The sequence below is a fragment of the Trichechus manatus genome, unplaced genomic scaffold (assembly GCF_000243295.1).
Source record: "Trichechus manatus latirostris isolate Lorelei unplaced genomic scaffold, TriManLat1.0 scaffold00182, whole genome shotgun sequence".
In the NCBI taxonomy this organism is placed as follows: Eukaryota; Metazoa; Chordata; class Mammalia; order Sirenia; family Trichechidae; genus Trichechus; species Trichechus manatus.
In genome coordinates, this window is record NW_004444118.1 from 4,387,764 (window position 1) to 4,400,655 (window position 12,892).

Genomic DNA, 12,892 nt, shown 5'->3' on the forward strand with positions numbered 1-12,892 from the left:
GCTGAAGATTCCTGCCCCCAAGAATGACAAGGAGGTAGATCTAAAACAATCTTGTGAACTATAGACAGTTGACTGTGGTGAGGCTGTGTGCAGCTCTTGTTCCTGCGTTAGATCTTCAGGTGGAAAGAACCTCAAGAATGTCTGAAATAAAATATCCCTGTCAATGAAGCTGGGATTCAGAGTCGTATTTCATTTATGGAAAACAAAGAAATGCAGTATTTCTTGCACACTGAAAGTGTAAACTGATTCTAAGAAAAGAAAGCAAAACTTGAAAAACAAACGGCTAACAATTCCCAGGATTTTGGATATAATTCTGCCCATAGGTAAGAGCGAGATATCTTATTTCGTTATCTTCTAGTTTTAAGTTTCCATGATTATTTTACTCGTCCTCTTTTCTCAACTTTATTTTTTACAAGAGTTTATAATTAAGTAGCAGCTCTCATATTGTTTGACCTTTGCTGCTACCCTGTGGCTTTCTTTCATCACTGCACATGAAAAGAGGGCATCTTGGAACTTCTGCTGAGCCATCACAACAGGGACAAGTGCAAGGAAAGCATATTGTTCAAAAACTCTTGCAGAATGTCCAAGACGGTCACTCACAGTAATTCTCAGGATCTGAGGCATGAAGCTAGTATATGCCGTGTACTGTCTCTTATGTGTAAGTACTTGTCCTTTAAAGTCTTAGTCTGTGTCTAACCTTGTTTTAGTATTCCCCATTCCTCATCCTAATTCAGATAAAAGGAGAAAAGATTGAAGTTGTCAAGGATTTCTTTTTACTTGGATCCACAATCAACACCCACGGAAAGCAGCAGTCAAGAAATCAAACAACACATTGCACTGGGCAAGTCTGCTGCAAAAGACCTCGTTGGAGTGTTAAAAAGCAAAGATGTCACTTTAAGGACTAAGGAGCACCTGACCCAAGCCATGGTGTTTTCAATCTCCTCATATGCATGGGCAGTGAATAAGGTAGACCAAAGAAGAGTTGACGCCTCTGAATTATGCTGTTGGTGAAGAATATTGAATATACTCTGGGCTGCCAAAACAACAAAATCTGTCTTGGAAGAAGTACAGCCAGAATGTTCCTTAGAAGCAAGGATGGTGAGACTATGTCTCACATACTTTGGACATGTCATCAGGAGGGATCAGTCCCTGGAGAAGGACATCATGCTTGGTAAAGTAGAGGGTCATCGACAAAGAGGAAGACCCTCAAGGAAATGAGTTGACCCGGTGGCTGCAACAATGGGCTGAAGCATAATAACGATCATGAGGATGGCGCAGGACCAGGTAGTGTTTTGTTCTTTTGTACATAGGGTTGCTATGAGTTGGAACCGACTCAATGGCACCTAACAGCAACAACAATTTCACCAATGAAATCTCGTCATACACTTATTATGACCATTAGTAAAGCCTCTATTACTGATAGGAGATAAAGATACTTGAAGTGCTGCTAGTAGCTGATTCCAAGCTCCCCATGTCACCAGGCTGGTAGTAAATCCATTTTCAGTTATAATTAGGCCCCATCTCCAGGGTCACTTCAGAATTTGCTTATGTCACCTTGAAACTTGAGAAGGTCATTATATCTCCAGTCCATCATAGCAATGAATCATTTGTAGTATTTATTACATAGCATATAATGATCTCAATATGCATTTTTTTCTTACTCTGCAGTGAGTTTCTCTAAGAGAGGAATCCTGTTTTATTAGTTTTGTATGATAGCATGAAATCTAGTGCCTGTCACATAGTAGGTACTTGATTAAATACTTGGGGAATGAATCTTCTGGGTCCAGGTGATACAACTAATGATTTGCAAAAAGTATGCTCACTCTAAAAATACTTTTTTCCATCATGATTTCCCTATGAATAAGAAAACAGGACTAGAACTAAGTGGCAGAATTTATTATAATTCTGTTGGCTTGTTTCCTTTAGCCACACACCTGATTACTTCTCTGTTCCATGCCCTGGCTTGATGCTTACTTTAAAGGCTAATTGTAATGGTTATTACACTCTGAAAATGGTTTTACCTGAACTTTTTTTTTTTCCATCAGGATAGGGCCTCTTGTCTAAGGTGAGTTGTAGAGACAACATGGGTTGAGCTTAGGAGTGTGGACTTGGAAGCCAAAATTCTTGGTACTGAATTCTGGATCTGCCACTTACTAGCTGGCAACCTTGGCAAATTACATCAAATAACCTCCCTCGAGAAAATTACATCTCTCTATGCCTCAGTTTCCTCATTAGTTATAACTCTATAACCCTTTTTCATAGGGTTAATAGGTTAAAATCTGTGAAGCATTTAGAACAGAACCTGGCACAAAAGTGATGGCTTTTATCATTTATTATTCCCCAGCCTGGACACAGAGGTAAGATTGCACGAACTTCAAGGTCCTTCCAAGTTCTTAGCTTTTAATATCCATGCTCACTTTCTGTCAACGTAAATGATATTGTAATTCTAGTGCTAAATTAAGACTAGGACTCCTTGGACTTTCCCAGAGGATCTCCAGGCTCTAAATCCTCCTGTTTTAACTTCCTTCCTACTACTCTACAAACTCCTCCTGAAGCTTCTGCCTCCTCCTTCATATAACAGACGATTTCAGTACTTACCACAAAGAAAATATAAACTAAAAAATATTATGGGAGCTCTGATTTCTTCATCTGAATACCTTCTTTATACCTATCCTTTGATCCTTGCTCAAAGTTCCAGAAGAAAGAGCTCTAACATATAGCGCTCTGAGCCTTATATATTCTTTCTTCTGAGAAAATTTGCTTCTACATATATCACCCCTTCAACGTATTCGGTCTCTGATCTGTCATTGAATCTAAGACCCAAGATTAACTAACTGATTGATTGCTCTTTTTAAAAAAATTATTTATTTATTTATTATTGTACATTAGATGACGGTTTACAGAACAAACTAGCTTCTCATTAAACAATAAGTACACATATTGTTTTGTGACATTGGCTATCAACCCCAAGACCTGTCAGCACTCTCCCCTTCTTGATCTTGGGTTCCCTATTACCAGCTTTCCTGTCCCCTCCTGCCTTCTTGTTTTTGCCCCTGGGCCGGTGTGCCCATTTAATCTCCTTTTGTTTTATGGACCTGTCTAATCTTTGGCTGAAGGATAAACCTCAGGAGTGACTTCAGTACTGAGTTAAAAGGGTGTCTGGGGGCCATACTCTCAGGTTTTCTCCAGTCTCTGTCAAGCCAGTAAATCTGGTCTTTTTTTGTGAGTTAGAATTTTGTCCTACATTTTTGTCCTGCTCTGACCGGGACCCTCAATTGTGATCCCTGTCAGAGCAGTTGGTGGTGGTAGCCAGGCACCATCTACTTGTGCTGGACTCAGTCTGGTGGAGGCTGTGGTAGTTGTGGTCCATTAGTCCTTTGGACTAATCTTTCCCTTGTGTCTTTGGTTTTCTTCATTGTCCCTTGCTCCTGACGGGGTGAGACCAATGGAGTATCTTAGGTGGCCGCTCACAGGCTTTTAAGACCCCTGATGCTACTCACCAAAGTCTGACTGATCACTCTTAGGAGTCAATAGCTGATTTGGCTCTGAGGACACATAACTCCCATTTCAGTTCAAGCCCCAAATTCATTATTCTACCTCCCAATGTAAGCTATCCAACTTTCTATTTCATCATTTCCCTTTAATGTGGAAAGTCTCTTCTAGTCAAGTCAGTCTTTTATTTTCTCCTAAAATCTACCCTTTGGCTTTTTCTTAGGGTAGCCCCATTACCAAACACACTTTATACCCTTTTAGTACATACTTTGAATACTGTTTTCTTTTCCAATGCTTTCTTCTTTTCCAGCAGGCCTTACTTGAAGCCTACTCAGACCAACATCACTATAACATTTTTCACATTCTATAGTCCCTCGTTCTTTGATTGCTCTGAATTTTGATCTCTGGATTCTATTGGAAATCATATGGGTATATAATAAATACTTATTAAATGAATGAGGAACCAGTGATAATGGTTGACCAGAAAAAGACTTTATTCACCAAGTCTTCGGAAAGACAAAACCCTTTTCTTCCATATTCTGCAGGGACTTCAGCAAAGCAGTTTTTGTTGATATGGTCTTTAAGCATTTCCTTGATCTTTGACAGTGGAAATAAAAGAAAATTAAGGTGGACTTAGGTTTTCCGAGCAGTAAATATCCCTTCTCTTATATCTGGGTAGCATTGTGCTTAATGACACCCAATTAGTACAGTAGAAAATGAGATCCATTACAGATAACTACCCAATAAGCAATCCTATGAACTGTCTGAGGTTTGTCAGAGTCAGGCCCTCTCGATAAATGTATTTTTCTATAGTAATATGCAGTGTGAGCAATATGAAGTCTATGAAAACTATTTAGTCAGAATTCTGTGGAGGTGGAGGTTTGAGGGACAAGCCAAAGGGTTCTGACTGCATTTAGAAGAAGTGCTAATTGCTTACCTTTGCTGCAGGGAGCATTGTACTCAGCAATTGCAAACTCATCTGAAAAAAACAAAACAAAAAAACCCCCAAAAATCATTAGGTGAAGGGAGAGGGAAAGCAAACATCTGTGCGATACAGATCAGTGAAGGGACCTTTATTGTGTGAAGAACTGCATCCTCTCAAGAACGTTAGTATCAGTCATTTGATTCATTGCTTGCTGTCTTATATTGTTACCTTTTAAATATGTTCTGTTTCCCTTTAGCCTATACCTTTGGAGGATAGTTCAGATGTTATACTTTTTAAAAACTCATATTGTCCTACAGATGTTTTGTATTAGTAGTTGATACATTCATGCTCTAGGTAGTTTCTACAATGTGTGTACAGAAGACAAAGAAAGGAGAACCAGAGTTTATGGAGACAAAATGAAGTGATAAGAACATTTAATGTCATAAATCACCCAACACATTTATCAAGTCAAAATTTCCGTGATCAGGGATTTAGTTTCCATGTGAAAGTCTCTCACTCACCTGTCTCATAGTAATCATAGACTTTCACTATGGCTGGTTTTAGATCTCTTACTGGGATGTCCTGCGCAACTATGAAGGACAAGCTCAGTGTCTGATTTGTCACCTAGAAAGGAAAAGGGAATTAAATGACCTTCCATGGACCTTTATTTGCTCCTTTTTGGATAAGTTTAAGTATTCATCTGTTTTTGGGAAAAAAACTTTTTTTTTACATCAACTAATGGCACACTACAGAGTCCTTAATGGTACAGGAAGCCCTTAGAGTAGATGGATGAAAAATTCCCCAAATTGTTTCTTAAATCACTAAAAGAACTCATATACCCCCATGAATGCCAGTGCATGGCTCTGTTCCTAGGGGTGAACAGCACATGCTTCTATTGGTTTACTGTTGTTGCTAGGTGCTGTTGAGTTGGTTCCAACTAGCTATGTCCATTTTTAAATATCCAGAGATTTGGTACCGTTTCACTCCTCTATCTTGTAAAAATAGTGTGCTAACTCATTACAGCCTTAAGTCTCATCAAATTTGTAAACTATGGTATCCATCAATATAGAAATGAATAAACTATGCTATACCATATAGCTATAAAATCAGATTAATTTATTGATTAGAATGGCTTTGCTATTTTATGGTGGAAATCTATGTTCAGATTGACAGCATTTCCCTCTTTTTATATGGATGAGATACGGTCACGTTGATATAATAATTGACTAATTTTCAGATGGCTTCCTTAGAGAGATTATTACTTATATTTTTCCCAACTAGACTAACAGGGCTCTCACCTTATCCAGGTAAATCAAGACATGGTTGTTGCTGACTTCTGTCCTGCTCACATGGTTAGATCTTTCAAGCTGAAGAAAATTAAGGAGTCACAAATGTTAATAAATTGACGTAACCCTCAGGGACCGAGGGAGAAAAGAGTTTTTATTACCAAAATAAGCTTGAGGATACAATTTTTTCAAAAGTTTCCTGTAAGTAAAGACAATAATGTGAAAATCTAAAATGAAAGGTAATTTGAATGCAGGGTTTAATATTAGTATGACACATGGCCTATGTGTAAAGTTGATTTATCTGAAGAAAAGGGAACTAAACATCCTAGACTTGGGAATAACTCATATTTTAAGATTCAATTCACATTCTATTCCTCTATGAATGAGGTGTTTTTTTTCCTTGTTCTAACTTATAATGATCTCATTTTTTCTCTGAACTTCTGTAAACTTATAGTTTATGTCAATTTGTCATTTTCATATTTTTTTTACTAGTTCAAGTGTATAAGCTTTATCTTCTTAATAAGGTTCTAAGTTCTTTGGAAGTAGGAACCTACTGACATTTTCTTCTAGTTGTCATGGCACCTCACAGAGTGCAATGCAAGTGGTGGGCACCCATACAAGCATGCTAAATTAAATTTCTGAATTTGAAGAAAGTATAATTCTTTGATAGAGGCTGATTTAGTATTATTTTAATATTAGCATTTTATTAGTCTAGGGATACACAAAACATTAAATAAAATAGGATTTCTTAGGCTTATAATAAACCTACCGCTCTCACTGTTGGTTTCAGGGGAATGAAACCAGATACCATCTTCACATCAGCAATCACCATGTTGGAGACAGGGCGGCTTCCTTTGTAACTGAAGATCCAAGGAAGGAAGGAATTAGGATTTTCTGTGTTATTAAACATTCTCTTTTTCTGTGTCCACAGTAAGTATCCAACATCTCTGAAAGCTGCATATAAGTCTTCCCTAATATCCTACCTCAATGATTTGGAGAACTGGCTGTGCATCTGAATTGTCAGGGCTCTTGTTAAAGTCACAGAGGTCAGGCCCTACTCTAGACCTGCTGAACCAGAATTTCAAGTGTGTGGACCCTGAGAATCTGTGTTTTAAGAAAGCTTTACAAGTGATGCATAGCCTGGGCCTGAGACCTCTCATTTATGTCAGTTATTTGTTATATACATTTTATCTTGATGTTTTTCCTGAATATTATCTCTAACCAAGTTATATTATCCTTTGTGGATAGATACTTTTTTTGGTAATTTCAGTAACTACTTGAATGTTGTCATATATGTTTGTATTTTCCTGAAGTTATTATTTTATATATAATCTGAGATGTATTTATTATCAGAAGGAATTCTAACCAGGGAGTCACTACTTCCTTCTATTCAAGCTTTGCAAGAATTCTTCATCTCCATCTTAGACAGGCCAAGAATACTATAGGATTTCATTACATCAGAAGGAATTCAGATCAGAGATAAGGGATAATGCTCTTTATTTAGTTATTACTTAGGGAATTATTAACCTTTCAATAATGAGGATGGACAATAATAGATCTTGGAAGATGGACAATGTAAACCCCATCATTGAGAAATTCTACTGTGTCAATTGCTTTTTCAATAAACATAATGCAAACATTTATTGTCACACTGCTTTCTTTACTAACTGAGAAGTTCCAGTCAGTAGATTGGTTGTTATTCTCAGAATTCGGTGACACAGTAAGATGGTCTTACCCGACATTCAGTGAGATCTGGAAGCTGGTGTGAGCCTCGCGTCCATCACAAGTTGGGGGCAGAGTCTTCACCTCCAAAGCAAATGGGAATGCCTTGCTCTCTGGGAGAACATTGTATTTCAAGGATGTCTGTGGAACATCAAAGGAAAAAAACTGTTTTTCTCCCTTCCCCAACATTCCTCTCAACTTCGATTCTGATTTGCCCTATCACTTGCACACTTAGGACTTTTCAGTGAGAAGGATTATTGTGGACCCTCTGCCCACATCTCTCCCAAAAGTCTCACCTGGAGGTAGACACATCTGTCTCCTGTCACTTTTGCAGTGTATTTCTCAGACACCTTTGGCAGTGAGACCTGCTGCAGTAACAGGAGGTTGTTGTTGTCCACTTGGAAATTTGTGGAAAAGGTCTGTGAATCCTGAATGGTCACCTGTGCAGCCTTCCCAGTCCTGGTGAAAGTGGCTGCTCCATATCTGGAGAGGGCATGGAGAGCTACCACTGTGTCCTGAAGGGGATGAGTGAGAGAACCTGCTCAGGTATGATATGCCTTTGAAGAGTGAGATTTTCCCCAAAGTCCCATGTTAGCTACCACAAAGAAGCTTTGACTTCCTTCTTCCCTCACTACTTAAATTACTATTAAAACTGATCATAATCTTTAGATTGGTGCCAGAACCATCACATTTACATATTATTTTATTTCTCAGAAAATTGATCCTTTTCTCTCTATAAACATATGTAGGATGTGGAATGTGGGGAATATATGTGAGTGAGGATTATTTTGTAGCATTAGCCCTTTGCCTCTGATGCCTTAGTTAACAACTATGGTAAGAGCTGCCACCACTCGACCAAAGCTCAATCTGACTCTCTCCCCAAATAAACTCTGCTCTGCTGCTGAAGTCAATGCCTTGAGAGAAGCCAAAGTCCTTAGCAGTCATGATCAAGGTCATGCTTTAATTTCTCCAAAAGAAATAAAATATGAATAACTATAATTATCTTCTGGATTTATTGACACTTTTATTTGGTTCTTCTCTTTTTGTTGCAGTATTTCTTGTGCTCAGTAATTCCCTGTGGTATGTCATATTCTCAGTTCTCATCAACATTGACCCTGGATGACATCCTTCAAATAACAGATTCCTAAGAAATAAATGGTAGCTGTTTTAATGAAATTAGTTCTTTTCCTATTCAAATGGAAAAACAAGAGATTAAATACAAGGGAAAAAGGATGGGGTGCCTATTTGCCACATTTTCTTCCTCTTTTAGGATATATACGCTTACACCTAAATTATCTGAAGATAAAAATTTCTGTCATGTACATATAGAAATTTGATTAATTTTCTAGATACAGGATTATATAGTAGGCTCAGGAGGTTGGATGAATAAAGATAGTTCTTATGCTCTTGATAAACGATTGTGTATTAAGACGGGATAGGGAAAGCATGAAATGTGTCAGCTTTAAAAGAAGCCATCTAAATAGGATCTAAGAATGGAAGGATTTGCAAGGAGAGATTGTTGGGTTTGGAATAGAGTTCCTGGGAACAGTTTGAAAAGGACTTAGAACTTCCAAAATAATTGTAGATTTTCTTATTCGTCCTGCTGTGGTCATTGAGCACAGCATCTTGGTGCCCCACTACTGCTCTAGAGAGGTACACTTGTTGGAAATAGGAGACAGTGTTAATAACACAGACATGGGAGCCAGAATTTGAGATATTCCTTTTTAGTCCTCTTTGACTTTCATTTCCCCTTATTTCTCTCTCTGAATACCAAGACCTTCTTTCCCATTTCAAGTTATTCTCATCTTCATTTTTTCTTCTTGCTGTGTGGTTATATCTTGTTCAAACTTTTGCTACCTGAAACTGAAATAAAAGGTTCTGACAAACCACAGACCTGGGTGGAGGAAAAGCCTCCATTGGAATTCTGTTGCTGTGTGATCCACTTAACGATACGTGATGCAGTATTCAGTTCCTCTGAGGATGGGGCAGGCTGGGCGGTGAGGTAGGCGAGGAGCACGTAGGATGTCATCTCCACCTCAGCAGAGGGAGCCTGGGGTTGGTAAAAAGGATTCACTGGTTCCTTGGGTTTCTGAGGTCGTGTCCAGTGCATGGAAGTATCTGGGGGTGAGAAAAAGGGATTTATAAGTGGCTACATATTCATATTTAATTTAAGGTGAAAGTAGCAAAGCCAGAGCTGAAATGAGGGCTGCTTTCCAATTATAATTGCTCAAACCTTATATACTAGATGGAGTCCTGGTGACACAAGGGTTAAGAGCTCAAGCTGCTAACCAAAAGATTCAGCAGTTCGAAACCACCAGCTGCTCCTTGGAAACCCTACAGGGAAGTTCTACTCTGTCCTCTAGGGTCGCTATGAGTCAGAATCGACTTGATGGCAACGGGTTATATACAAGATGCTTTTCCTTTTATGTAGATCTTAACTCAGTGTGTTTCAGCAGTGCTAAGGCAGGTAAGGAGTCCCTGGGTAGTGCAAACCTCAGCTGCTAACTGAAAGACTGGAGGTTCGAGTCCATCCAGAGGCTCCTTGGAAGAAAGGCCTGGAGATCTACTTCCAAAAAATCAGCCATTGAGAACCTTATGGAGGACAGTTCTCTGACACACGTGGCATCACCACGAGTCAAGTCAACAGCAACTGGTTTTAATGTTGCTGTGGTCAGAAGCCTAGAGGCATCTGCGTTTTCAAATGGTTGCTATAGTTGAGTTAGTGGGAGAGAGAGAGATGATAGAGAAAGTTCTCTTACTAGTCGGGGGCATTTCCTATTTCTTATGTTATCTAGACCTTGTCTGGGGTTTGTTTTGTTTCCTACAAAGCCTGTCCTCAGATATTTCTTGTGAGGACCACAGATTGCATTAACTAATAGATGTTCACACTCATTAGATTGGAAAAAAACACAGTAATTGTCAATATGCCAAAGGCTGACAAGGGTGTGAAATAATGGGAATGGCTAGACACTGCTGTGGGAAGTAAATTCTATTTGGAGAACAATTTGGCAATATCCAGCTAAGGCGAAGATGTGCTTAGCCTACTCATCAGCAATTACATTTCTAGAAGTACAGCTTAGGGAAACTCACCCAAGTTGTACAAGGAGACATGCATATGAGCATTCATTGTAGCATTGTTTGTAAAAGCAAACAATTAGAAACAAGGAAAGATCCATGAGGAGAGAATTGATAATATAAATTATGACATATTTATACATTGTGATATTATGTAGCAGTGAAAATGAATGAACTAGAGTTACAGGCATCTATATAGGGGACTCTTATGAGCACAATGCTGAACTTAAAAAATAAAAGGCAAGCAAACAAAAAACCAAGATGCAGAAGTACCCAGGAGTATGATACTGCTTATCTCAAGATGAAAAACATGCAAAAATTCTCAGTATTATTTAGGGATATATATAGTAGTGAAAAAATAAAGAAATCTATGGAAATGGTAATGACAAATTCAGGATAATGGTTACCTCTTAAGGTAGAAGGGATACAAAGGGAGTTTTGACTGCATTGGTAATATTTTATTTCTTAAGTTGGGAGAGAGATATATAGGCATTAACTAATTTATTCTTTATGCCTTTTTTGTATATCTGAAATATTTCCCAATACATTTTAAAAACAAACAATTAATGATGCTGGTAAAAGAGGAAAAATACAATATGTTGTTGTTGGGTATATTATCATTTGCATTTTAGTTCCCATTTCTTCAACCCTTCATACAGACCATGGTATGCATAAAGCATTATGTGAATATGAGTAAATTTGTCAACATTATTGGTCCTTTGAAATGAGCATAAAATACCAGAATTTATCCATGGGGTTACATCCATCGATTCTTCCTCATGGTTAAGATGATATGATACACCAACTAAGGGCTAGGTATATATTAAGAATGGATCTCTTAGTAATAATAGCTAATATACTTCTACAGCACTTACTGTGTGCCATGCAGTCTTCTAAAGCGTTACATGTAATGAGTCATTTTATATTCACAACAGCCCTATGAGGGAAATACTATTATGATCCCCATTTTACTGATAAAGGAACTGAAACACAAACAAATTAAGTGACTTGCCCATACATAGTAAGTTTTAGAGCTACGATTCACACCCAGGCAGTCTCCAGAGGTTGAGCTCCTAACTACTACACATATTGCCTCTCATCTCTTGATGTGTGATTTGATTAAAAAATCCTGGATTTTATAGTGAGACAGACAAACGAAGAGAAGGGAGAGGGATCACAGCAGGTAGCAGTAAGGGGTTTTTGCAGTGCAGTTCGTGATACAGAGAATGTGGGATGGGAGAAAGCTCTCAGCTTTGCGCTCACCTTCCTTCACAGCTTCCTTGTCAAGTGACTCGAGTATCTCTCTCCTCTTGTCCTGGTTACCTGCCAGGGCAAAAGCATATCCCAACAGTGCCTTGGTGTAGACATGGCTGCTGTGGGCTCCGTCCTGGGCTGACTTCCAGGCTGCCTCCAGGCAGAACAGGGCATTGCGGACAACAGGGTGCTGTGAAGGGAGAGTAAGGGTGCTCTGAGCTGTGTGAACAGGGAAGCTGGCACTTCTAGGTAAACACACAGATCTTAGCAAGGAGGCAATGATGTTCTTCAGATGCATTTGTTCATCTACCCTCGTTCTTATCGATGGAGAGAATAACATTTTTTATGTGTTATTTTCACACTGAGGTTGTTGGTGATTCAGTAGTAGACTTCTTGCTGTCCATGCAGGAGACCCTGGTTCTATTCCTGGCCAATGCACCTCAAGCACAGCCACCATCGATGTGTTAGTTGAGGCTTGCGTGTTGCTATGATGCTGAAAAGGTTTCAAGGGAGCTTCCAGACTAAGACGGACTGGGAAGAAAGGCCTAGCGATCTACTTCCGAAAAATCAGCCAGTGAAAACCCTATGGATCACAACCATCTGATCCCGTGGTGCCTGAGGTCACCATACATCACGGTGACTCAACAGCAGCTAACAACAACAACATTTTCACATTAAAAAAGTTGAAATAGAGGCTATGTCTTTAGAATTCTTTTTTTTTTTTTGTGGTGAGGAGATGGGAGAAAACAGCTTAGGGGCGTCACTGGGAAAGTGTAAATCTTTCCGGATGGATTGACCAAATTCTCTATTCATCTGGGAAACACTGGCATTGCACAGAAGGAAAGCTGACACTTGGCTTTTAGTGAGGTGATATTTCAGACATTAGGTCAGCAGTTTCATTGCATCCAGAACTATGTATGCTTCATCAGTGGAATGAGATGATACCTACAGTGACTGGGAGAGGAATCTCCAGAAGGGCAATGGTGATATAGGCAGAGAGAGTCACTTCATCATCTACTCCACCCTGTAAATATAAGAGAGAGTGAGAGAGAGAGATAGAGACAGATTTGAGTAATTCAACTTCTGAGAACGTTCTTAATCAGCTTTTTCTATTCTGCTTTGTCATGGAATTTGTCCT

At 38.9% G+C, this 12,892-nt stretch overlaps 1 protein-coding gene across 1 annotated transcript in view; it reads right to left on the bottom strand.

Annotated features, from left to right (window-relative positions):
* Nucleotides 1-4,072: 4,072 nt before the first annotated feature.
* LOC101349238 (alpha-2-macroglobulin) overlaps nucleotides 4,073-12,892 on the bottom strand; it is a 48,388-nt gene continuing 39,568 nt past the window's right edge. Inside the window, exons 27-36 of the mRNA XM_023741481.1 lie at nucleotides 12,704-12,778; nucleotides 11,764-11,944; nucleotides 9,320-9,543; nucleotides 7,722-7,940; nucleotides 7,439-7,566; nucleotides 6,473-6,563; nucleotides 5,716-5,784; nucleotides 4,939-5,041; nucleotides 4,430-4,471; nucleotides 4,073-4,089 (exon numbers count right to left, since the gene is read on the bottom strand). Coding sequence (XP_023597249.1) covers nucleotides 4,073-4,089; nucleotides 4,430-4,471; nucleotides 4,939-5,041; nucleotides 5,716-5,784; nucleotides 6,473-6,563; nucleotides 7,439-7,566; nucleotides 7,722-7,940; nucleotides 9,320-9,543; nucleotides 11,764-11,944; nucleotides 12,704-12,778 — 1,149 coding nt within the window. The remainder of the gene's footprint in view (nucleotides 4,090-4,429; nucleotides 4,472-4,938; nucleotides 5,042-5,715; nucleotides 5,785-6,472; nucleotides 6,564-7,438; nucleotides 7,567-7,721; nucleotides 7,941-9,319; nucleotides 9,544-11,763; nucleotides 11,945-12,703; nucleotides 12,779-12,892) is intronic.